The sequence below is a fragment of the Callorhinus ursinus genome, unplaced genomic scaffold (assembly GCF_003265705.2).
Source record: "Callorhinus ursinus isolate GAN/ISIS: 27379988/994484 unplaced genomic scaffold, GSC_fseal_2.0 scaffold14, whole genome shotgun sequence".
Lineage (NCBI taxonomy): Eukaryota > Metazoa > Chordata > Mammalia > Carnivora > Otariidae > Callorhinus > Callorhinus ursinus.
This window is the reverse complement of record NW_027397076.1, coordinates 26,389,993-26,414,661: the sequence shown is the minus strand read 5'-3', so window position 1 is coordinate 26,414,661 and position 24,669 is coordinate 26,389,993. Positions and strand designations below refer to the sequence as shown.

Sequence of the window (24,669 nt, the reverse complement as noted above, 5' to 3'; positions counted from 1 at the left end):
CAGATTGTTTCCATGATAGGCAGTAAAAATACCACAAGACTTATATAAAGTTCTTTCTGTAGACGGTGTGAGAAAATGGGAGTTTTCCAAATGTTTCTGAGCTGTTTTAATATGTGTGTTTTTTTTTTTAATGTGTAGGACCTTCACATTTAATAGCCTTTCTTCAGGGACCGACTTTTTAATTGGCATTATAACTACCAAGGGATTGAAGAGAAGCCATCCTACTGTCCTCATGGTTAGCACTTGTAAGTTTATTTTATATTTAATTGACTTTTCATGAGTAAAAAAATAATGGAAATGACTGTTTAAGCCAATATCTAATTAAAAATAAATGAAAATGGAAGTGGTTTATGGCATGCTTGACGAGAAGGAGCACTGCATTTATTTGGAGAACGCTGGAGTTATATTCCTGTCTCCATCACTTACTAGTTATGTGACCTTGGGCAAAACTATTGTTTTCACTTGGAAAATGAGAATAATTATTCCTGCCTAGGTACAAAATCTTGTTACTAAGATTCAAGCACAAAGCTCTTTGTGCAAGTGCAAAGTACTCTAAACCTCAAGCTATTATTGTCATGAAATACTCAATATTTTTTTCTAATATTTTGACTATATTTAACATTTTATGAAACACAAAACAAAACCTGGAGTGTGAAAAAATAAATGGCACTTTTTATTTATTTACTTATTTTTTTAAAAAGATTTTATTTATTTATTCGGCAGAGAGAGCACAAGCAGGGGGAGCAGCAGGCGGAGGGAGAGGGAGAAGCAGGCTCCTTGCTGAGCAGGGAGCCTGACACGGGGCTCAATCCCAGGATCCTGGGATCATGACCTGAGCTGAAGGGAGATGCTTAACCAACTGAGCCATCCAGGTGCCCCGGCACTGTCTTTTTAATTGCATTATTTGGGTTCAATTTGCCTCTTCTGACCTTATTAGCATCACTTCCATGTATGCCTGCCCTGAACATGTGCAGTGTTCCAAAAAGCCCTTTCACTTGTGGGGCCCAGTCACATGCACCTGTGCTCAGGTACCAGTGCCCTATCAGTGTGAGAGGAGGCTTAATCTCAGAATTTGCAGTGTGGAGGAATAGAAAGCACTGGAAGATGAGCAACAGTCAAATCAATTCCTGGAAAATACACTAAAACATTTGAGCAGTTATGATTCACGAGCATGGTGTTATGTGCTTAAGTCACCATATTGGATCTACCCAGTCCACCTCAAATGTAGGTTAAGGCTCAGAGGTGTTCATTACTCATCATGGAAGGTGAGATTTTTAACCCAGTTATCTAAATCCAAAACTGAAATGAACTTGGCTGCTTTTCACAAAGACCATCCTAAGAAATAGCAGAAATAGATGAGAAACAGCTTCATTTTTATATATTTTATTTAAAATTTTTTATCAGTGCAAGTTTCTTTGCTGCTTTGATCAGAGCTGTGCCATTATCACTGTTACCATCACCGTCACTGTCATCATCAAATTGAGCACTTGTTGTAGAGACTTTGCTTAGTATTTTCTATGCTTTTTATCACTTAATTCTGAATGACAGATTTTTATTCTGTCGATCATAATGAGATACATAGTTTTACATTTTTTATAAATGAGGACACCGATGCTTGGAGAATTCTTGTAGCTTATACAAGATAACAAAGATTTGACTTTGGGTTTCCCTGACATCAAATTTTGCCCTTGTAACCACTGTGCTTCACTAGAAAGGCCACTATGTCTGTCATAGGAAGGACACTACCCATTCTTGGCTCTGTGACTTTGTACGAATCCTGATTCTGTTTGGACTTCAAGATCTTCATTTCTACTTTCAAATTTCATGATGTTGCTTTGGCTGTGTTTTCCAAGACAAGGCTAGTAACTTTTCCCCCCAATCTTTTCTACTTTACTATTTGACTTTTATCTTCTACTGTATATATTAATAATTTTTTATCTTTCTGTACCTCCCTTTTCTGCAAGCCACCTCAACTCCATTTGGAGGTAGATGGACTGTTAATAAATGTTTAAAATAAAGCTAAAATATATTATGGGAATTTGGAAGCATAATAAATTAATTCCAGTTAGAAGGGAATATGCACCACAGAAAAATAAAAAAGATAGTGAATCAGTGACTCAGGTTTAATTCTACCACTGAGCTAAATTCTAATAAACTTAAATCAATATGTAAGTAGGGACAAAAAAAATCTCATGCAAAATTTGAATTTTAGAGATGAAATTATTCCGATAAAATGTTAATGTTTTGTTTCCCTCAGTTAAAAAAAGCAATGCAATATGTCACTTTTTAATATAAATTAGAAAGAGTCATGTTATCAATTTGAAGACTAAGATTCAAGAATCTTCTCAGTTACAACATTTAAAGGGAAAAAGAGTTTGTGAATTTAAGGCAAGGATAGATCAATCTCTTTATGTAGTGCATAAAATCGTAAGTTAAAAATCCCAATTGTAGTAACTTCATACTGAGTTCTGCTATAAGAAAAAAGAAATGTTAAAATCCATAGTTTATATAATTTTATTGTGGGAAGAGGCTTTCTAGAAAATTCTTTTTTCCCTTCCATTGCAGAGCTGGGGAGACTGAAATTCAGGGTAGTTAGCTTGCACAAGATCACATAGTGCTAAACTGGACTGGAAAAACCTCTGTATCCTAGGACTCTTCCCTAGTGTGACAGTCAAGGGCCTTTTTTTTTTTTTAACATTTATTTAAATTCAGTTTAGTTAACATATACCATCTTATTAGTTTCAGGGATTGAATTAAGTGATTCATCAGTTGCATATAACACCCAGTGCTCATTACCTCAAGGTCCCTCCTTAATGCCCATCACACAATTACCCCTTCCTTCCACCGACCTTCTCTCCAGCAACCCTCAGTTTGTTTCCTAGAGTTCAGCGTCTCTTTTTGTTTGCTTCCCTCTCTATTTTCATCTTATTTCATTTTTCCTTCTCTTCTCCTATGTTCATCTGTTTTGTTTCTTAAATTCCACATATAAGTGAAATCATATGGTATTTGTCTTTCTCTGACTGACTTATTTCACTCAGCATAATACCCTCTAGTTCCATCCACGTCATTGCAAATGGCAAGATTTCATTCTTTTTGATGGCAGAGGAATATTCCTATATATATTATATATATGTATTATATATATATATATATGTGCACACATACCGCATGTTCTTTATCCATTCATCTGTTTACGGACACCTGGGCTCTTTCCATAGCTTGGCTATTGTGGACATTGCTGTTATAAGCATTGGGGTACAGGTGTCCTTTCAAACCACTATGTTTTAATCCTTTGGATGAATACCTAGTAGTGCAATTGCTGGGCCATAGGGTAGCTCTATTTTTAACTTTTTGAGGAACCTCCATACTGTTACTCAGAGTGACTGCACCAGTTTGCATTCCCACCAAGTATAAGAGGATTCCTCTTTCTCTGCATCCTCACCAATATCTGTTATTTCCTGAGATGTTAATTTTAGCCATTCTGACCAATGTGAAGTGGTATCTCATTGTGGTTTTGATCTGTATTTCCCTGATGCCGAGTGATGTTGAGCATTTTTCATGTGTCTGTTGCCATTTGTATATCTTCTTTGGAGAAATGTCTGTTCATGTCTTCTGCCCATTTCTTATCTGGATTTTTTGTGTTTTGGGTGTTGAGTTTGATAAGTTCTTTATAGATTTTTTTAAAAGATATCATTCCAATGTCTTATTTCATTGCGCATAGATCCAGACCCACCATCAGATTTGATGATTTTGGGGCAGGAAGAAAACACAATATATTTGTCTTGGAAATTTCCACAAGGAGGCTTTGAAAAATTTCAGGTAAAGAACAGTGCTGCTATCATACACCCCTGATGTTTAGTGGGGTCTTTATTTCACTCTTTGTTTTTATCCTTTCTTTTGCATAATGGTTTTAGAAACTATTCTACTTTCAACATAAGATTTTCCTCCAAAGTAAGTTTTCTATTTACTGCTTTAAAAGTACAAGGTTTATCACGGGAAGAGTTCAAATATGAATCAAAGATGATACTTTAAAAGAGTTTGGTTTTCAACAGAGGTAGACATGTGCACACATAGTACAAGGAAGTGAATAAAGGGACAATGGTGCCAAAGAGTAATGCTTCTGTGACAGCACTGGCCAGAACAAAAATTCGAGCTGTTATAGGCTCCCTTTCAACCTTATCCTAGAGATTTAGTTGAGTGGAGACTTCTCGCCAAGAGAGTAGGAGAGTAAGATATATGGAGAAGCCACTTTTCAACTGTATCTATTATTATTTGTAGTAAACATGTATGTTTTTGTTGTCTTTTGTCATTAATAATGTAACCTGGCATCACATGAAGAAATATATCCACCCTGCATCCTATGTTTTTTGGTTTACAGAGTAAACTTTTCCATACTTTCATAGCAGTAGGAGATAGTAATTTGAGTAACAAATAATAGAAAACAACCTGAAATAGTTTAAGCAATAAAGAAAAAAATGTTTTATTAATACAGGAGTGCTTCATGGAGACCAAGGAAAAGGGTATAACTGGGTGTTAGGAAGACCTACAATCAGATATTTTATGGCTGTGGAGAATCCAGAGATTATTTTTTTTTCTGTCTACTTCTACTCATCTGCCTTATTTTTTTTTTCTGATGACCAGTTTTCTTTGCTAAGCAATCCATGTGGTGAGGGAAAGAATGCTGTATACAACTTCCAAGTACAAATGGTGCATTACCAGCCACAGAGAGACAGATTCTCCTTAAATTCCCATGGGAAGGACTGTGATTATTCCAAATTGGATTAGATACCTAGTACCATTCCAGTTAACTGTGCTTATAGGTCCCAAATCATGTAAAAAATGGTGACCACAGGTCTGTGGGGGATAGAGGTTATAAAAACAATCATTAGATTTAGGGCAAATACAACAAAAGATGTTTCCTATAAATAAAAAATAATACAAAATTTAATAATTTATAAAATCAGTGCAATCTAAAAGGAACCAGAGCAATACAATTACCAGATACTTGATATGAACAGATTAGTATATCTGGGTTTTATATTTGAGTATGAATTTCTTGACAACTAAGGTCATTAAGAGAAACAAGATAATGGGCTTGTATAAAATATAGAGTCTTTTAGTGGTTCTCCACTGTCCATCTAATGTGCACATTACTTAGTGTGATCTTCAGAGTCAGACTCTAACAACCTGTCTTAATCTATTTTCTCTAGATTCCATATTTCAGCAGAATTATATTGCCTACCATTGTCCACATATTTTGTGTTTCCCTAATTCTATTTAGTCATGTTCTTTTAACCAGAGTACATTCTCTCCCATTTTTCTTTGGCAGTTCTTTAAGGCACTGCTCAGATATATTCTCTCTGTGAAAGCTCCCTTGAACACCAGTTATCAGTTTCCCATACTAGAAATTTTGCATAATCTTTGACTCCTTTTTCTTTCATGTCCATATGTACTTGTTTACTGAATCCTGATGATTCCAACTTAGAATTATTGGGAAAATTCTTCTTTTCCTTTCCATTTCCTTTTTCTTTGCCTCTGTTCAGGCTCTTACCATCATTCTTGGCTCCCTTGTGCTCCAAGGATCAAACTGACCCCCAGGACAATCCTTCTAAAGCTATTGAAACATCATCATTTTTCCTGCACTCATCTTAAATTTCAGGCTCATATTGTAAATACATTAAACATCTTACTCTTTCTTTCCTCAGTAGTACACACCTCTTTGAGACTCATCCCTGTAAGTTGTTTCTCTCCGAAGTGTTTATTGACATATTTTTTACTGTCACCATATTTTGGGGGATGGCTTCCCCAGCTACTTCTAAAATAATTATTTTTTCTCTTCTGTGATCCATGCAACTTTGTGTTTATGTCTTTGTCACAGCCTTTATACAATATATTTGTTTTAAAAAAATTTTTGAGTATAGTTGACACACAACATTATATTAGTTTCAGATGTTTACCACATACTTGTTTTGATGTCTGCTTAGTAGCAGACATGATTGCCCACCAGGAATTTCTTTGGATGCCAAGGCAGATGACACAACAACAGTCATTAGTATTCACAACAAATTGAGGATTCCCAGAAGGGGATAGGCTCATATAAGGGTCCAATGAGGAGGGGAGCAAATAGAAAGGAAGAGGGGTTGACTTTTGGTTTTTACTGTGATTAGAGGAGAGCTGGAGTAGGGGCTTCCTGGAGGAATAGAAGCTGTGAGGTTTGAAAATTTCCTACTCTCAGAGGCAAAATGATCTAAGCCTTTCTTATCTTGAGGCCCAGAGGCAGGGTAGACTGGGAAGAGGGGTGGGGATCTAACAGTTGTTAATAGTCAAATAAAAAAATGGAGTTAAACTCTTTATATTATAGTACTTTAATTAATTATATAAGATTAGAAGAAATTAGGTAAAAGGGAGTTATATTTTAAAGGCATGTAGTGCATGCCTTCAGGCTGAGTTGAAAGATTCCTGGAACAGAAACAATTTCATTCATTCAACAAATCCAACATTCAGCATTAAAAAAAAAATTATTCCTTCAACAACAAATTCTTATCTTTATGGTGCTAACATTCTAGAAGAACTGCAGATATGAGAAGGATAGTGACTAGAATGGCTCAAAAAAAGCCCGGAGGAGGTAAGATCAAGCATAAAATCCTCTAAAATCAAAAGGAAAGAGGGAATTATGTGTTAAAAGTCTGGTTGATTAACCAAGGCAAATTTTAAAATGAACTATCTTAAATGAAATTTTCACTCTCAGTCACCAAGTATGATCAATTCTATTACTGCAATATAAATTCCAGTTGGCTTTTAATGAGTTCTCAGAAAAACCAAACCATCTAAAAGTTCTCTACCAATGTGAAATGATGGAGTCTGCATGGCATACAAGGTCACTAGAGTCTTTGTCACAGATAACATAAGAAAACACATGTGATATTTCTCATGATATTAGTGGACATCAACTTCAATTAATTCTGCCTTTTTTTCAGAGGAATTAAGCTCATAGTGATACAGTTATGCAGAATATTCTGTAATAAATTTCATAGTAGAAGTTTCTTTATAAAACAGAAATCCTTGTTTTGTTTTGCCCTGCGTTCTGAACATTCAAAATATAAAGAACATTTATTAGTATGGACAAACTGTGAAATTCATTTGAACACCAAATATTTGTTCTAGTGAGTAATCCTCTGAAACTATTAGATTGCTGGCTTTCTTTTCGTGAGTACTGGGAATGCAAAAAGATTTATATCCTTTAAAAGAATCTCATAACTGTAATGGAACTGAAGGTATAATCTATCCCAAGCATGAAAATAAACATTGGCTCACACATTTAAGACCTAAAAGAATTCAGTGTGAACTTAGAAAAAAATCAAATAGTTGATATAGGACATCAATGGAAGTTTGCCATTTTCCTTCTTAACACCTTTCAACTGTTTTTTTTGTACTCTGAATTATGTTATAGACTAGCACTGTCCAATAGAAATATAATGGAAAGCATGAATGAGAACCATATGTGTAATTTTAAATTGTCTAATAGAGACATTAAAAAAGTAAAAAGACACAAGTAAGGGGGCAGTCCAAGATGGCAGCATAGGAAGATCCTGAACTCACCTTCTCCCACAGACACAATAGCTACAGATGGAACAGTTCCTTCTGAGAAAGACCTGAAGACCAAATGAATAGCTCCTTTCCAATAAACAATAAAAGGGTCATATTGAGATGGGTATGAGAGGCTGAGATGCAGGAAAAACCCCATTCCTGCCACAGTAACCCACAATAGAAAGGGATATCACAAACCTGGACCTTCTCCCTGAGAAGCAGAGCGTTCATACCCCACATCAGGCACCACAACCCTGAAGACCTGTACCAGAATGATGAACTCCCAAAACATGTGGCTTTGAAAACCAATGGGGTTTATGTCTAGGGGATCCAGAGGGCTGTAAAATATTGAGATACTGCTCTAAGGGCTCTCACACAGACTCATTCTCCCTGGGGCCCAGCTGAAAGCAGCAGTTTGAAAAGCTTCTAGACTATATGTGAAAGAGATTCATTTGCTTATCTTAAAGTTTCTGCTGGAAAGGCAGTGGCCTCTTGGGATGTTGTCCAGTGACAGAGGACTTAGCAGGAGCCATTTTTGTGCTTTTCCTCTAACTTGCTAGCATGGTGGGCATGTGTAGTCCCTGTATTCACCCACTGGCCTGGTAAAACCAGTAGGTATGCCCCAGCCCTGACCTCTCTTGCTCCCTAGCTAAAGCCATAGGCATAGGCACATAGTCCACACAGGGAATGCTCCTTGATACTGGTTCTTGTGGCCATGGGGGCTTATGTTCCTGGGTTCCATGGGATAGTAACAATTAGAGAGACAGTTTTAGAAGACCACCACCCCTAGGGCACTTCACAGATAGCAGAGCAAAGCACGCCCTCAGTCTTGCTGTGTAAAAGGCCCGTTTACTTGTCATGAAGCTTCAGCCTAGAGGGCAGACCTCAGGTTTGCCACACATTTAGAGGCTATGTAAGTATTCTCAGGGAACATTTGCTGGGGGAAACCATCTTTGTGCTTTCCCTTGGTCTCACTAAGCTTGTGGGTACCTCCCAGAAAGGAACTTTTACACTCATTTGGAGCCCTGATTTTTACGACTTTTGCCCAGGGGACATCTCCAGACCACATGGTCTGGAGGCCAGCAAGATTTATGATTGTGATCCCATAGGACTATATATATTTGCATACATTAAAACCGCTTCCTGGGGGTCTGCATTCCTATCAGTCTGAAACTAGGTAATGACTGAGATCTCTTCCTTTGGAACACTAGCAGGTCTTGGTACACCTCTTCAACTGGCACCTATCAAGAATAAATCAGACTTTTTGGACAATCACAAAGGTTTGAGAGACAGCCAAGAGTTGGGGCAAGGTTGAACAATAAGGTTTATCTCCTATATGAGGCCTGTCCTTCAGGAGTGGGAGAGGTAGTTTTTTTGCCTAATATATGGAAACAAACACAGAGAGAGCAGCAAGATGAGGGAACAAAGGAATCTGTTTTAAATGAAAGAAGAAGATAAAACCTCAGAAAAAGACCATAATGAAACGGAGATAAGTAATTTATCTTGATAAAAGTTAAAAGTAATCATCAATAAGATGCTCACCAAACTTAGAAGAATGGATGAACACAGTGAGAACTTCAACAAGATAGAACATAGAAGAGAGTACCAAACTAACTCACAGAGCTGAAGAATATAGTAGCTGAACTAAAAAAAAAAAAAAAAAACCAAAACATAGAAGAGAGTACCAATGAGCTGAAGAATATAGTAGCTGAGCTAAAAAAAAAAAACTAAAACAACAACAAACAAAACAAAAAACTAAAGGGGTTCAACAGCAGATTAGATGAAACAGAAGAAAAGATCAATGATCTAGAAGACAGGATAGTGGAACTCACTCGAATAGAGCAACAAAAAGAAAAAAAAGAATTTTTAAATTCTAAATAGCTTAAGGGACTTACAGCACAATGTCAAGTGGAATAACATTCACATTATAGGGCTCCCAGAAGAGAGAGAGAGGCAGAAAACTTATGTGAAGAAGCAATGCTGAAAACGGCTTTAACCTATGTAGGGAAACAGACATCCAGATCCAGGAAGTTCAGAAAATTTCAAATAAGACAAACCCAAAGAGATCCACACCAAGACACATTACAATTAATATATCAAAAGTTGGAGAATTTTAAAAGCAGATAGAAGAAAACATTATTTTGTGATTTACAGGGGAATCCTTGTTAGACTTTGGAGACTTTTTTAGGAGGAATTTTGCAGGCCAGAAGAGAATGGCTTCCAACCATTCAGGAGTTTTCCAACCAAAAAAACTCTACCCAGCAAAATTATCATTCAGAATTGAGGAAAGATAAAGAGTTTTACAGACAAGCAAAAGTAAAGGAGTTCATCATTACTAAACCAGACTTACAAGAAATATTCAAGGGACTTCTTTGACCTGAAAATAAAGAGCATTTATTCATAACAAGAAAACATATGAAAGTATAAATCTCATTGGTAAAGATAAATATATAGTACAGGTAGTGGATTAATCACTTATAAAGCTAGTATGAAGGCTAAAAAAAACAAAAGTAATAAAAATAACTATAACTACAATAATTTGTAAGGGATACACAAAATAAAAAGATGTGAAATATGACAACAAAAACATAAAATGTGGGCAAGAAGAGTAAAAATGTAGAGTTTTACAATTCATTTGAACTTAGTGCAATCAACTTAAAATAGACTATACATAAAATGTTATATGTGAGGCTCATGATAACCACAAAGCAAAAACCTATAGTAGATACTCAAAAGATAATGATAAAGGAATCTAACTATAACACTAAAGAAAGTCATCAAACTGCAAGGGAAGAAAGCAAGTGAAGAAGAAAGGAACAGAGAAGAAAGCCAGAAAGCGATTATCAAAATGCCAATAAGTACATACCTACCAATAATTACTGTGAGGGGTGCCCTTCTGGCTCAGTTGGAGGAGTATGTGACTCTTGACCTCAGGGTCATGAGTTTGAGCCCCATGTTGGTTGTAGAGATTGCATAAATAATAAATAAATAAATAAATAAATAAATAAAATAATTATTGTGAATGTACTAAATTCTTCAAACCAAAAACAAGGAGTGGCTGAATGGATAAAAAAAGAAGACACATCTATATGCTGTCTATAAGAGACTTACTTCAGGTGTAAGGACACACACAGGCTGAAAGTGAAAGGAAGGAAACATATGTTCCATGAAAGTGAAAGCCAAAAGAAAGCTGTGGTAGCTATATTAACATCAGAAAAAATATACTTTAAAACAAAGGCTGTAATGGGGTATCTGGGTGGCTCAGTTAAGCATCTGACTCTTGGTTTCAGCTCAGGTCTTGATCTCATGGGTCATGGGATCGAGCTCTTCATCAGGCTTCGTGCTTAGTGGTGAGTCTGAAGATTTTCTCCCTCTGCTCCTCCCACTCACATGCTTTCCCTCCCTCTCTCTCTCTCTTTCTATCTCTCTCTCTCTGTCTCTCTCAAATAAATAACTAAATCTTAAAAAAAAGGCTGTAATAAAAGACAAGGAAGAGAATTACATAATGGTAAAGGGCTCAGTCCAACAAAAGTATACAACATTTGTAAGTGTTTATGTACCCAACAGAGGAGCGTCTAAATACGTAAAACAAATATTAATAGACCTAAAGGACGAAATAGACATCAGTACAATAATACTAGGGGACTTTAATACCACACTTACATCAATGTAACAGACAGAAAATCAGTAAGGAAAAATCAGCCTTAAATGACACATTGGACCAGATAGACTTAAAAGATAAATACAGAATATCCCATCCAAAAACAGTAGAATATACATTCATCTCAAGTGCACATGAAATATTCTCCAGGATAGATCACATGTTGGCCACAAAACAAATCTCTATAAATATAAGAAGATTGAAATTACATCAAGCATCTTTTCTGACCACAGTGGTATGAAACTATAAATCAATTGTAAGAGGAAAGTTGGAAAAGTCACAAATATGTAGAGATTAAACAACATGCTACTGAACAATCAATGGGTCAATGAAGAAATCAAAGGAGAAATCAAAAATACTTTGAGATCTTTAGCTGTAGTCCCAGTAGTCTGTTTTTGCTTTTGTGTCCCTTGCCTGAGGAGACATATCTAGAAAGATGCTTCTATGGCTGATGTCAAAGAAAATACTACCCATGTTTTCTTCTAGGAGTTTTATAGTTTCAGGTTTCATATTTAGGTTTTTAATCCATTTTGAGTTTATTTTTGTGTATGGTGTAAGAAAGTGGTCCAGTTCTTTTTGTTTGTTTGTTTGCATTTAGCTGTCCAGTTTATCCAGCACCATTTATTGAAGATAACTGTCTTTTCTCCATGTATTCTTGCCCCTTTGTCATAGATTAATTGATCATGTAAACATGAGTTTATTTCTGGGCTGATGCAACTTTGATATACACACCTATGTTTAGTTTTCTGTGATTTTACAAGGTGTGGTAGGCATTATGGTGGAATGGAAGAATCAAGGCCCTGGAATTTTTTGCTTTGAATCCCATCTTCACCTCTACTGTTAGATCTTGGGCAAGTTTTTATACTCTTTGGCCCTATTTCCTCATCTGGCAATGAAGATAATATTGTTATTCTATAGAATTGTTGAAGGAATTTAATGAGATAATGTGTTTAGCAAATGCTCTGACATACAAATTACATGGGAGCAGGTCTTTTGTCTGCTTTGATCACCATTTGGTACCCACTACTGAGACCAGTGTCTGACATATAATAGGAGACAATAAATATTTTGATGAGTGAAGGACTGAATTATTAGTTTTCATTTTTTTTAAGTTACATGGTTCACATTTCACAACCGAGGGAGCTTAATTTTAATGTGAATCTCTCTACCCCCTCCCTTGCCACACAACAATCAGAATGCTCTTCCCTAGAAGTAAAAAATATCTATCATTCTTGGGTTTAAAGACTCCTGCCATGGCTTACAAGGCTGTGCCTTTCTCTTGTGATCCCCACCCCTGCTCCTTCCAGTCTCTCCCAACTCAGGAAAGGATACTGTCTTTAAATCACTGCCCAATTCTTCCCATCCTCTCCTCCCTCAATCCATCAGCTCGTTCTGCCACTTATACCTCTAAAACAGATTGTCAATGTATCTATTTCTCTCCATCCTCCACCTCTCTTGTCCTTGTCACTATCATTTCTTACTAAGAGCAGCAGCCTAGGTGACAGATGGAAGCTTCTTAGATCCCGGCTGTCTCTGTTTCCATTCCTGATTTCCTTACAATCTACTTTCCATATAACAGCCAGAGAAGGAAAGAGAGCTATTAAAAACATAGTGTCTCTCATTAGTTTAACATCTTCCAGTTGATTTCCATTTTCCTTCAAATAAAATCTAAACTCCTTGCCATGGTCTCCAAGACCTCATCTGATTGGACCTTCATCTAGATATCCTGTCTACTTAGTTACTACACTACAACCATATGTGACTCTTTTTTCTGTTCCTCTAGCATACCAAAAACATCTTCATTACAAAGTTTTTCTCTTGACATTCATTTTGCATGGATATCTAGCTTTCAGTTTTGGTTGTCTTTTTCCTATTATTATATTCTAATCTCAAATATTATCTTCTCATCTCCTTTTCTGATTAATCTAAATAAAACTGCTCTTTCCATTCAACCCCTGTTGTAGCTGAGTTATCTCATTCATTTATTTATTGAGTTGCTTGTTGTTAGGTGCTATCACTAGAAGGTAACTTCCCTACAATCAGATGCCTTTTCTGTCTTCTTTATCACAATATACCTTGTGCCTGTCCTAATGCTTGCCCTGAATTAGAATCTCAATAAATGTGTGATAAATAAATAAAACCTTACATAACAATGTTTTCCCCTGTATGATTAGGGTAATTATGGAGGGAAGATATCAATACTGAATATAGTTATCAGGGAAGGGTAGAACTTGAGATGCACTTTTAGTAGGGTTCATACTCATGGAAAAGAAGTTATTCTACACTAGCAAGTTCACAAAGTCAGGAGTGAGCATTCTATTTATTTCTAAATGTCATTCAATGATAGGGGCCTCCTAATAAATCATTCATTAAAAATTCTATCCTTTCTGAAATGATTCGATTCATTTTTATATTCAGTGTAGGTGTTCTCTAGTGAAAATTCTAAACATTTTTAGTGTTAATTGTAAAAAGTTCACTTGTTTTTTTTACCCTTGTTTGTCTGTCCCTAATTCTCATTTCAAGGCAAATGTCTTTAGGGTTAACTGAGGCCATAAAATCATTTGTTGTCAGATAAAACAGGTAACCCTAGAGTTAATTTTTCCTATTTTTGTATGAACACTTCCCCCACCAGAGACTGTAAATTATGTTATCTACTAGTAAGTGAAACTTATTCTAAGAAATCATGTGAATATTTAGGATTCAGATTATTTTTTCAACTATATCGTATTACTAATGGTTATCCTAGTCTTTCTCAACCAATGCGATTATTTGTTAAATATTAATGAATTGAGGAACAGTATCCTGTGTGCTTAGCACAATGTAATTGCATAATTGGGATCATTTTCCTAATCATTTAAAATTAATCATCCCAGGTCTTCAAACTATGCTTTAAAAGTAGAAATAAAGCCAAAATTACATTTTTTTGATTGGTTTTTATTAGAAGTGTAGTCCACATACTTTGGGAAACAAACAAACCTCTATCCTTCAAATTGGATTTTAAGAATTTACATATTTTTACATGAGATCACTACAGACTATTTCTTTTCTTTCTACCCATTCATTAATGCCTTAATATAACTCTTCACATGTTCAAATTTAGTACTCCATTAAGATTATATTCTATTATTACAAGCTACTTCCTCCTACCATCCTTTTTTGTACTGGAAATCCTCAGCATTCTCCTCACTCCTCCTCTGGCCTTTCCATTTGCCAGACAAGCAAGGTAATTGTCAGTGACACCTTATAAATCGATAAACAATGATACGCTTCTAGACCGCATGATGTCCTTTCTCAGTAACAAAGCACTCTTCCCACAAGACAGCGGTAAACATGCCTACCTAGGAAATTTGTTTCTCTGATTCCTACCACATAAAAATTGTTTTTCAAAGCATAATAACATTTAAATAACTTATAGAATTATCATGTCATTATTTTCATTTGTATATATCTTTCTGTTTTACAAACATGAAATATAGAGTGAAGAAGAGTAAAGATTGTTATAGCTTTTAATGAATCGATAAATCTCTAAGGTATTAGAACTATCAGGGTATTCCACTGAAAATTTCTAAAAGCAATGCCAGTTCTCAGAGCTTTAATGAATAATTGATTGGCTCAGGTTACAGTGAAAGATGGGCTGGCATGGAGTGTGACATTTATCATGCATCCATTTAATAAAAATTGGAATGCGTTCTCTATTCCAGGTATCTATTTTTCTTGTTCTCTCTCTTGCTATTTTGTTTTTGTTTGACTCCTCTAACTAACGCTGAATGTGTTCCAATCTGTTTAACAGTCCTCCAAATACTGGCTCTCTCCTGAGGCACACACTCCTCAATTTACAGGAGTGATAACATGTCAGTCTCTCATTTACCTGCCTTGTGGGGTGTGGGCAGAATTACCGTTTACCATACCTTGGGAAGCCAGGGAAAAGCCATGGTATTCTTCACTAGGTCAGAAACTTGGGACTCGAACGATTCCTGCTTTCTCCTCCTCCAATTTTCTACTTACATGGAGTTGGGAGAGTGGAATTTTACACAGCAATTTTATACAATACTTTTTTGTTTTCAGGTGACCAACATGAAAAGTCCAGTTCATTATGCAGTACATCTATTATACACATATCCACATATAAGTCAGAGAATATACATATATACACACATATGTACACAAATATATACTTTAAATATTTCATTTATATATATTTGTATATATGTATATATCCATGTATGTGTATATATGTATGTATGTGTGTATATATATATAAATGAAATTTGAAAACAATTTGAGACTATTGCTGTTTTAGTGCATAAACTTCTGGGTCAGTCCACTATGCTTATTAACTATGTGAACTTCACTAAGTTATTCAATATCAGCTGGCCCCAAATTACTCCTTGGTGGAGACAGGAAGAATTACAACGCCTTCCTTTCAGTATTAATGTCTGTGAATTTGGTACAGAGTTAGTGCTAAGTAAATTATTTTTAAACAATTAAAAGCATAAATTTCTCTCTCTCCTTCTCTAGATATCTTATTGTATGACATCTAGAAGGGAAAAGATATTTAAAGTAATTGTGTATGGCAACAAAGCCAAAGTAAAGAATTTGACTCCAGGTGTGGACTACATGTTGGACGTGAAGACAGTTAGAGGCAGAGATTACAGTGTATCTGTAATGAAGAAAGTGGCTACAAGTAAGGGTATATCATAAATAAATTCTTTGCCTTATAGTCTTATAAGAACTTAAAGTATTTTTGCTTAGCATAAATAAAGCTATTTTAATATGTAAAGCCTGATAATAAAGGATAATTATGACCATAAAAATATGATTAAGATAATTCTCAAAAACTATATGAACAACAAAAAAATCTTTGTATGACTAAATGTATTGGGAAGTACCTAGAGTTTTTTCTTAATAATCTGAAGCCAACATATATGTATAAGTGTGTATTGTATGTCACATATATGGAATATACATGTGTGCACACATGGATATATATGTTTGTATATACACACAAACACTATATGTAGATGCCATAATAATATAAACACAATTCATTTTCTACTGAGGAAGGGGTTTGATAAACAGACTTTTCTCTTCCCTGATGTTTGTAAATTTACTGTATATCAGTTTCATAATATTTTGGGTGGGGTGGAATAATAATATCTTACCAATAATTCTTATGAAAGTTTGTGAGGTCTACAGGATCCCTTCTCAGTGGAAACCAATTAGTAGTGCAAGAAACAACATTGCCTCCATTGACAGATATATTAAAAATGCAGCAATATGGGAATGCTAAAAACTTTGATGTAACCAGAACCACATTCGAAAGTACCCTTACTTCTGGCCCTTACTTACTCTCTAACTTCTTTATTCTGTTTTTTTTCTTTCTTTCTCTCTTTTCTTTCTTTTCCTTCCTCCTTCCCTCCCTCGCTTTCTTTCCTTTTTTCTTTTTTTTTTTTAGAGAGAGAGAGCAAGCATGAGAGGGAGAGAATCTTAAGCAGGCTCCATGCGCAGCACGGAGCCCAACATAGAGCTTGATCTCAAGACCCTAGGACCATGACCTGAGCTGAAACCCAGGGTCAGATGCTTTAACTGACTGAACCACCCAGGCGCCCCATTGTTCTGTTTCATTTTTATTCAACATCTAGCTAACTGCTAAGTAGTAGCTAACAAACCTGGGATTATATGGTATAAGGATACTTCTTGTTACAAGCACTCAGGAGGCGCAAGTCTTGTACAGGAATGACTAATGACTTATGATTGATTAAGGAAAGACATTTGGGAACTAGGGAGGATGTTAATGAGCTACTTAAGTTGAAACTCAAATATATATAATGTCCTATTTCTCTGTTTGCAGAGCTGAACATAGAGGATGTTATACATGAATAAATTTAAGGATTAGTACACAGATGGTTAAATTATATTATTCATGTTTGCTTTGTTTTTACATATCTATGTGCGATTTTAATTTGTATAAATTTACCTTTTCAATAGAACCATCCAGGATATGTGGCTTAACATTAAAAGCTGTGAATACTACTTCTGCAAATTTAATGTGGAATCCAACAGAGACTAACTTCACTCATTACAAGATTTATATATCAAACAGAACATTTACAGAAGAATACCTTATTTGGGGAATTATTACAGAGCACACAGTTACAGATCTGACTCCTGGTGGAATATATAACATCACAGTATGTAGAGTGAGAGACAATGTTGAAGGACCGGGCACATTTATTAGAGTTATTGCAGGTATACAAATTCTTTTTGATATTTTAAAAATTCACATTTGTGTTGCATATCATACTGTTCAAGTTGAAATTTCAATGAATTTTTTTTGAAATTTGAAAATTTAAACTTTATAAAAAGAGGGTAAAAATATTCATTTTATTGGGATATTCTGTGGATTCTTTACATAATATATGTAAAATGCAAATCAGATAAAATAGTTTCTAGTCAGTGCTCATGAAATGTAGCTAATATTATACTTGAGTGTCACATTAAATTAGAGGTCCAGCTAGTGAAATTAGGTGGATGACATGGAGATCATCCATCCTCCTAAAAACTTATTCATTGCCTTTTTATGTCCTACTATTTGCTATACACATGAAAAAGCAGTCTTAGAATGTGCAGAGAGTAGTAAAAAATGGAAGCATAGAAGCACATATAGTATAAGTCAAATTAATAGGTGAAGTAATGTAAGTAAATTCAAACTTATTCTGGTTGCACAGAAAAGGAAATGACTAGTCCATGGCATGGTTGGATAAGGTTCTTTGAGCCTGGTAATGACTGTAAAGGATAAGGAGTTTCTAATTAGACTAGAGGAGGTGTGGGGTGTGAGGAAAGGAGGACTCACAGAGAGAGGAAATAACAAAATTATGGAGGTATAAATGAATAATGGTGTATTTGTGGAATTATAAGTATTTCAATATTGTAAGACTTTGTTGTTTGTATATGAGAAGAGAACAAAATCTTATTCTGAATAACTTAAAGCATCATTTTAAAATCCAGATGAAGCTGTGAAACCTATCAATATTTTAAATTTTTGAAAAAAGAACATGATCACTGTAATATCTCATGAGATTTCTCTTAAGTAATCTTTAAGACTGTGGTTTCAACATGATCCAAAGCAGACATGTAATGGTAACCTAGTCTACGGATTTGTTATGTGTCTCTTAACATACAGTATTTGCCTCTAATTGCTGTTTTGACAAATTGCCATAAGCTTAGTGGCATGAACCAACAAAAAATTTATTATGTCCTAATTCTGTAGGTTATACGTTCAACACAGATCTTACCAGTCTAAAATCAAGGTATTTGGAGGATTGTGTTCTTTTTGGAGGTTCCAGGGGAAACCCAATTCTTTGCTCATTTAAATTGTTTGCAAAATTCAGTTCCTTGCAGTTGTAGGACTGAGGTAACCATTTCCTTGCTAGCTGTCAGCTGAGAATTGATCCCAGCTCTAGAGGAAGCCTCATTCCTTGGCTTGTAATCCTCTTCTTCAATCTCCAAAGCCAACAAAGAAGGTTGAATTGCACTCATGCTTAAACTCTCTCCTACCTTTTTTCCTGTCACATGTGACTATTCTTCCTCTTTCACTTTTAAGGGGCTGTGTGTTTAGATCGGGCCTACCTGGATAATCTAGGTTGATTTCTCTGTTTTAAAGTCCATAATCTTAATTACATCTAAAACCCCTTTTGCCACATATAACATCACATATTAATATGTTTCATGGGTTCGCATGTGGGCACCTTGGAGTGTCATTCTACAGACTAAATACACTATTGTTTTCCTAAATGTGATATGTATGTGACAATGCAAAAAAAGCAATGTGTTTAGGATTCATTCACCAGTTTACTCCTGGATTTGATACTTATTAATTATTATGGGTTGTTATCTAATATCTTTGGCTTTATGTTTCAATGTAATTTGGAGTACATGATCTTTGAGACTTCTTATGGCTCTTAAACATTCTATTACACTGTGTACATTTTAATTTTTAATTTTTAATTTTTAAAGATTTTGTTTATTTATTTGAGAGAGAGAGCACATGAGTGATGGAGAGGGGCAGAGAGAGAGAGAGGGAGAGGCACACTCCCCACTGAGCCGGGAGCCCTTCATGGGGCTCGATCCCAGGACCCTGAGATCATGACCCAAGCCAAAGGCAGATGCTTAAATGACTGAATCACCCAGGTGCCCCTACTTTGTACATTTTAAATATTGTTTATATATAAATACTACACATCTTTATTATTTCTTAAAAAGCACATATGTTCAATCATGTATTCAGTGTCTTTTCTTCAGAATGTCACACTAAGTAAAGTATAAAATCCAACATATTACAATTGGACCCACTCAAGAAATTTTTGTCTGTGGCAGATTTTCTAAACCTCAGCACTATTGACATTTTGGGCTGGGTGATTCTCTCTTGTGTGGATCTGTCCTATGCATTGTAGGGTGTTTAGCTGCATCCCTGACCTCTGCCCACTACATACAAGTAAGATCTTAACCATGATGATCAAATTTCATTTCCAGAAATCCCCAGAAATCCAGAAGTTGGCAAAATCGCAAATGGTCTGTGGTAAGGACTGATACATGTGGTTGAACGGAAAGATCAAATAGACCTCTGAGCAAAGATTGAGAAAAAGTATGATAAATATTTTGCTGATAGACAGGTAAAGAAGATTATGCAGTAAATGGGACAGAGTTTGCTTACTTAGAATTTGGTCTGAGGAAAAAGTAACGACAGTAATGTCAGTGTCAGAAAAGTTTCGTGGATGATATAGACTATCAGTGGTCATTTTAATTAAAGAAAGCACTTTATGAAATAGTAGGAACCTGATGTTCTGGTTGTACAGGTGGTGTAGGAGATAGTTTGAGAGATTATAGGTGGGTAATGGAAGTTGCTGTTAGAGGAGAGGCGTGATTTGAAGTGAGTTGATAAGAACAGAAATAGGGAAGGGTAATAATCTAGATTTCCAGATTGGGGGAGGGGTTCATCTGGAGCGGGAATCCCGCCGCCCTGCTTTTTGTAAAGAGAACGGTAATAATGGAACAATATGGAGGTGGGCCCGTTGTATGCAGAGCACTGCTGACATGAGGATGGGGCTAAAATTGAGAAATAAAAAAGAGGCAATGTGATGGTTTCACTGAGAGATGACCAGGGTTTACAGAGAAATCCAGCAGGAGTAACAAATACTACTAATCATGGCTTACATTTACTAAGCTCTTACTATGTTCAAGACACTCTTCTAAGCACTTTATGTGTATTAACTAATTTTATTCTCACAACAGTGTGTGGAGTAGCAGTATTCCTATCCCCAAATTGACGCGGCCAGTGAGGTACAGAGGGGTTAAGGATTTTGCCTACAATCTTATTTATGTGGCAAAGCCAGGATTTAAACCCAGTAATCCAGTTCCAGGGCCTATGACCAATGCCTGTACTAAAAAAATGATTCTTTGTTTAGACTCTTGTGGTACCTAAGGAGATGCTGACTTATTAGAGAATGTTTATTTTATTAATAGTTTATACCTATTTCTGAAATAAGAGGAAGCTATAGGCTTGATGAATATGTTTCGCCTTGACACAGGACATATTTAGATGGAGTCCCTTTAAATTGGGGGCCAATTCAAATAATAATCTTAGACTTAACAGTAAGACTATGGATCATCTTACTGCTTAAATCCTCTATAAAGTATTGATTTATTTAGAATTTCTTGATCTGCTGTTATTTGTAAGCCACTTTGTATAATAATTGAACCTTAAGTTTTGAAGCTGTTGCTTCTAGGTCTAAATCCTGGCTCTTCCGTTCACCTGTTAGCTTTGAGACCTTGGTGAAGTTGCCTAAATTCTTTGTTTCTCAGTTTTCTCATTTTTAAATGGCAGTGATAATAGTTTGTAGTGATGAATTGTTATGACTGTTAAATACAGTGTGTGAAAGTGCTAGCACAGTGTATACGGTATCATAAACTCGGTACGTATTAGTTATAATTTTGTGTGTCTTATGCATGAGTATCTCCTCAATCATAGTATATATTATGCCCAGCCTATGATTTAATCATGGAAGGATTTAAATGTGATAGGCAAAGCTTATTATATACAGTGTTGGTACGTAGGAAGTATAAATAAAAGTTAATAATAGTGGTAATGGAAACTTTTTAAGTCTTCTCATTTTATTTTAAAATAGCTGGTTTTTGTTTTCTTGATAGTGTTTTGATAAGTATGTGGAGCTTTTTTGTGGATATTCCAAGGTATGTAACATTTTGTTCTCACTTCGTGTATGTATACTCTTTTGAGTCAGAATCTACTGAGGAGTTCCCTGTGTAGCCTGTTCTTCCATTTTGAATCTCTTCTTACTCTCTTTCTTAAAGGTTAATAGACCGTAGTTTGTATCAGAATTTTGTTTTTGAGGTCCTCCTAGTTCTTTTGAACTTTTTTTCTTTATAGACATCGATTGTTGGATTATATTTGTTTTTTTTTTTCGGTTTCTCAAAATGCAGTTTAGGTAAATTTACCAAAATGCCAAGGGGAAAGTTGAGAGATTTTTTTAAGGCTATACTGTCCAGTATGTAGTGGTTAGCAATCTATGACTACTGAGTTTTAAGATGTGGCCAGTCCAAATTCAGCTGTGCTGTAAGTGTGAAAGACATAGGATTTCAGAGACAGTATGAAAGACAGGGAACTAGCTCATTAATGGTGTTATATTGACTATATGTAAAGTGATGTTTTTGATATATTGGGTTAACTAAAATGTATTATTGGATTAATTTTACATGTTTATTTTTACCTTTTTAATGTGGCTCACATTTTTTTTTTGGACACTGCTGCTTTATAGAATCACGAGACAATTAAGCATATTTAAGTCTCTGAGATATCCTGCAATAAAGAAAGCTGTTTAACTTAAAAAAGAAGTTATTGACAAAGTGGCTTAATCATAGAACATCTATTAAACTCTAAGGATTTAGGGTTCTGAGGACTAGCTTGAGAAATTCTAGTTTAAAAAAAAATATGTAACTAAGCCTAGAATTCTGTTTGCTATCCCTAATTAAATTGAACACAATGTGATATTCTCTTAAAACTCCAAACACATCCATCTCACAATTTGATTTTTATTGGTTAGTAACAATTTGGTTAAGAGTAATATTTTTGCTTCATATTTTCCCACCTTTTGAGAGATTATATTCCATGAGGTACAAATCATATATTATTATGGCATTTACTTTCAGTTAATTGAATCTTCCAGCTCATATCCAGGAATCTGCCCTCTTCCACAATGACATAAGCATTGCTCCATCTCTACTACCTTTTTCTAAGGACAAGCCTCCTTCCTCTCTGTCCAAACTACCACAATATCCTACTAATTGGCCTCTCATTGCCATTTTTGCTTCTCTTCAAATCTTATGCCATTCATATACCATTTCAAAGTAATCTTTTAAAATAATAATTAAAAATCACTTTGTTTTCCTTTTCAAATTCTATAGTTTTCCATTGTATTTAGCGGGGTAAAAAGCTAACATCTTTATTATGGCCTGCATAATCATCAGACTTCTTCTTTCTTACTTGATTCCAGAAACTCAGGCTGGCCTTTCTCAGTTACACTAAATTCTGTCCATTTCCAGGGCTTCTATTCACTCTGCTTTGAAAAGTCTTTACCAAACTGTGTTGAAGCTTCCAGGCCTTCTCTCTTGATCAGATTGGCAGATTTCCAGACAAATATATTCTTCCTCTCCTTGGTGAGACATGCTTCATCCTTAGCCAAGAGTCCTTCAGCATGTAATCTTAAACCACAGTCTGGGAAACTACATCCTATCTCACCACCATCCCAGTAAGCAGACCTTCACTTCTCTTATCTTTTTTTCTCTTCCATAGTTTCATCCAGGTCTTTTTCCAGTTTCTTGCCTAAGATTTCATGGATATTAGTTACTTTCCGGGATCCTTGAGGAAATACATAGTATTAGCCCTCACATAAATCAGTCAGCCTGAGTAGTAATTGGTTGGACTTTTGTCATGTTAGACTTCTGCCTATTTTAATGTGGGCTGGTGAGAAGAACCAAGCTCTTTTCTCTGAAGCTTGGGAATACAGAGGACATAGGTCTGTGTGCAGAATGATCGAGGAAAAAATGCCAGCAGCTATGCACAACAAAGGAATTCTACCCATGCAAACTGGGTATTCCTCTGATCTTTTTACCTTGGGTTTACAGTATTCTATTTTATTTTATTTTTTAAAGATTTTATTTATTTATTCGACAGAGAGAGACACAGCGAGAACAGATACACAAGCAGGGGGAATGGGAGAGAGAGAAGCAGGCTTCCCGTGGAGCAGGGAGCCCGATGCGGGGCTCGATCCCAGGATCCTGAGATCATGACCTGAGCCAGAAGCAGATGCTTAACGACTGAGCCACCCAGGCACACCTGGGTTTACAGTATTCTAAAGAGTTATTATAAGACTACAGTTTTCCCTACATGGACAGTTTGGAGATGATGCCAAGAGACTGTTTGTTGTATCTTTGAGAATGTCATGGTGGAAATTAATTGATCAATACCTGGATCAGTTACTAGGGAAGCATTATAAGCATTAAAGGAAATTTTCAAAGAAGATAAAGAAAGACTATTCTAAAAGTATCTCTCACCTGCCCAAATGTGAGAAATTGACCTCTTAAGGTTTCTATTTTATGCCATGGCCCTATCAGTTTTGCTAGGAAATGTGTATTTCATTTTTTTTATTATATCCATTTGAAATCATCTCTGATAGATGGACTTGAAAATGATAAGCAGAGTTAAATAATTAACTTCATAGTCCTTCTTTTTGGAAATGGTATTAGATTTGGTCTTTATCAGGTATTTTTTTGCATGCTTGGCTTCATAATCTTTCTTCCTCCCCCTATATTGTTTTTCTGGAATCTGCACTGAAGATAAGGCAGAGTGAAAATCTGACTCGTTGGCAACCAGTCAGAAGAACTTTATGTAGAAAACTCCCTTCAAGGAGGTACAGGCAGCATAAACAAAACTCTGGGAGCAGTGGAAGCAAAGGTAGAAAAATATGGTTGAAGTGGCTAGGACAATTAAAATAAATACTTAAATTACTGTTTAAAAGCTATCGTAGTTCACTTCCTAGATGAAAACAGCTTTTCTTTTAAGGAGACACCTGAGTAAATATTCATCAGAAATGCTTACCCTTTAAAAAAATTTGGCAGATGATAGTAATATTTTTTTTCCAATATCTTCTGCTTGGTTAAAATATCCAGGTAATTGGATCAATAGTTTGGACTTAAGTAATTTGCTTAAAATGATCCAAGTTTTCAATTAGAGCATAAGCTTTAAAAAACAATTTGGGCTGTAGGGATCTGAAGGGGTACGTGCACCCCAATGTTTATAGCAGCAATGTCCACAATAGCCAAACTGTGGAAAGAGCCAAGATGTCCAT

General features: G+C 35.5%; 1 protein-coding gene across 2 annotated transcripts in view; it reads left to right on the top strand.

Annotated features, from left to right (window-relative positions):
* PTPRQ (protein tyrosine phosphatase receptor type Q) overlaps positions 1–24,669 on the top strand; it is a 219,885-nt gene that overhangs the window by 2,240 nt on the left and 192,976 nt on the right. Inside the window, exons 2-5 of one of the 2 annotated variants that reach the window (XM_073900607.1) lie at positions 139–245; positions 3,722–3,819; positions 15,767–15,932; positions 17,237–17,497. In XM_073900607.1, the coding sequence (XP_073756708.1) occupies positions 233–245; positions 3,722–3,819; positions 15,767–15,932; positions 17,237–17,497 (538 nt within the window). In that variant the 5' untranslated portion in view covers positions 139–232. Of the gene's footprint in view, positions 1–136; positions 246–3,721; positions 3,820–15,766; positions 15,933–17,236; positions 17,498–24,669 lie in introns of those variants that run through there. The other variant, XM_073900608.1, reaches the window with a different exon arrangement.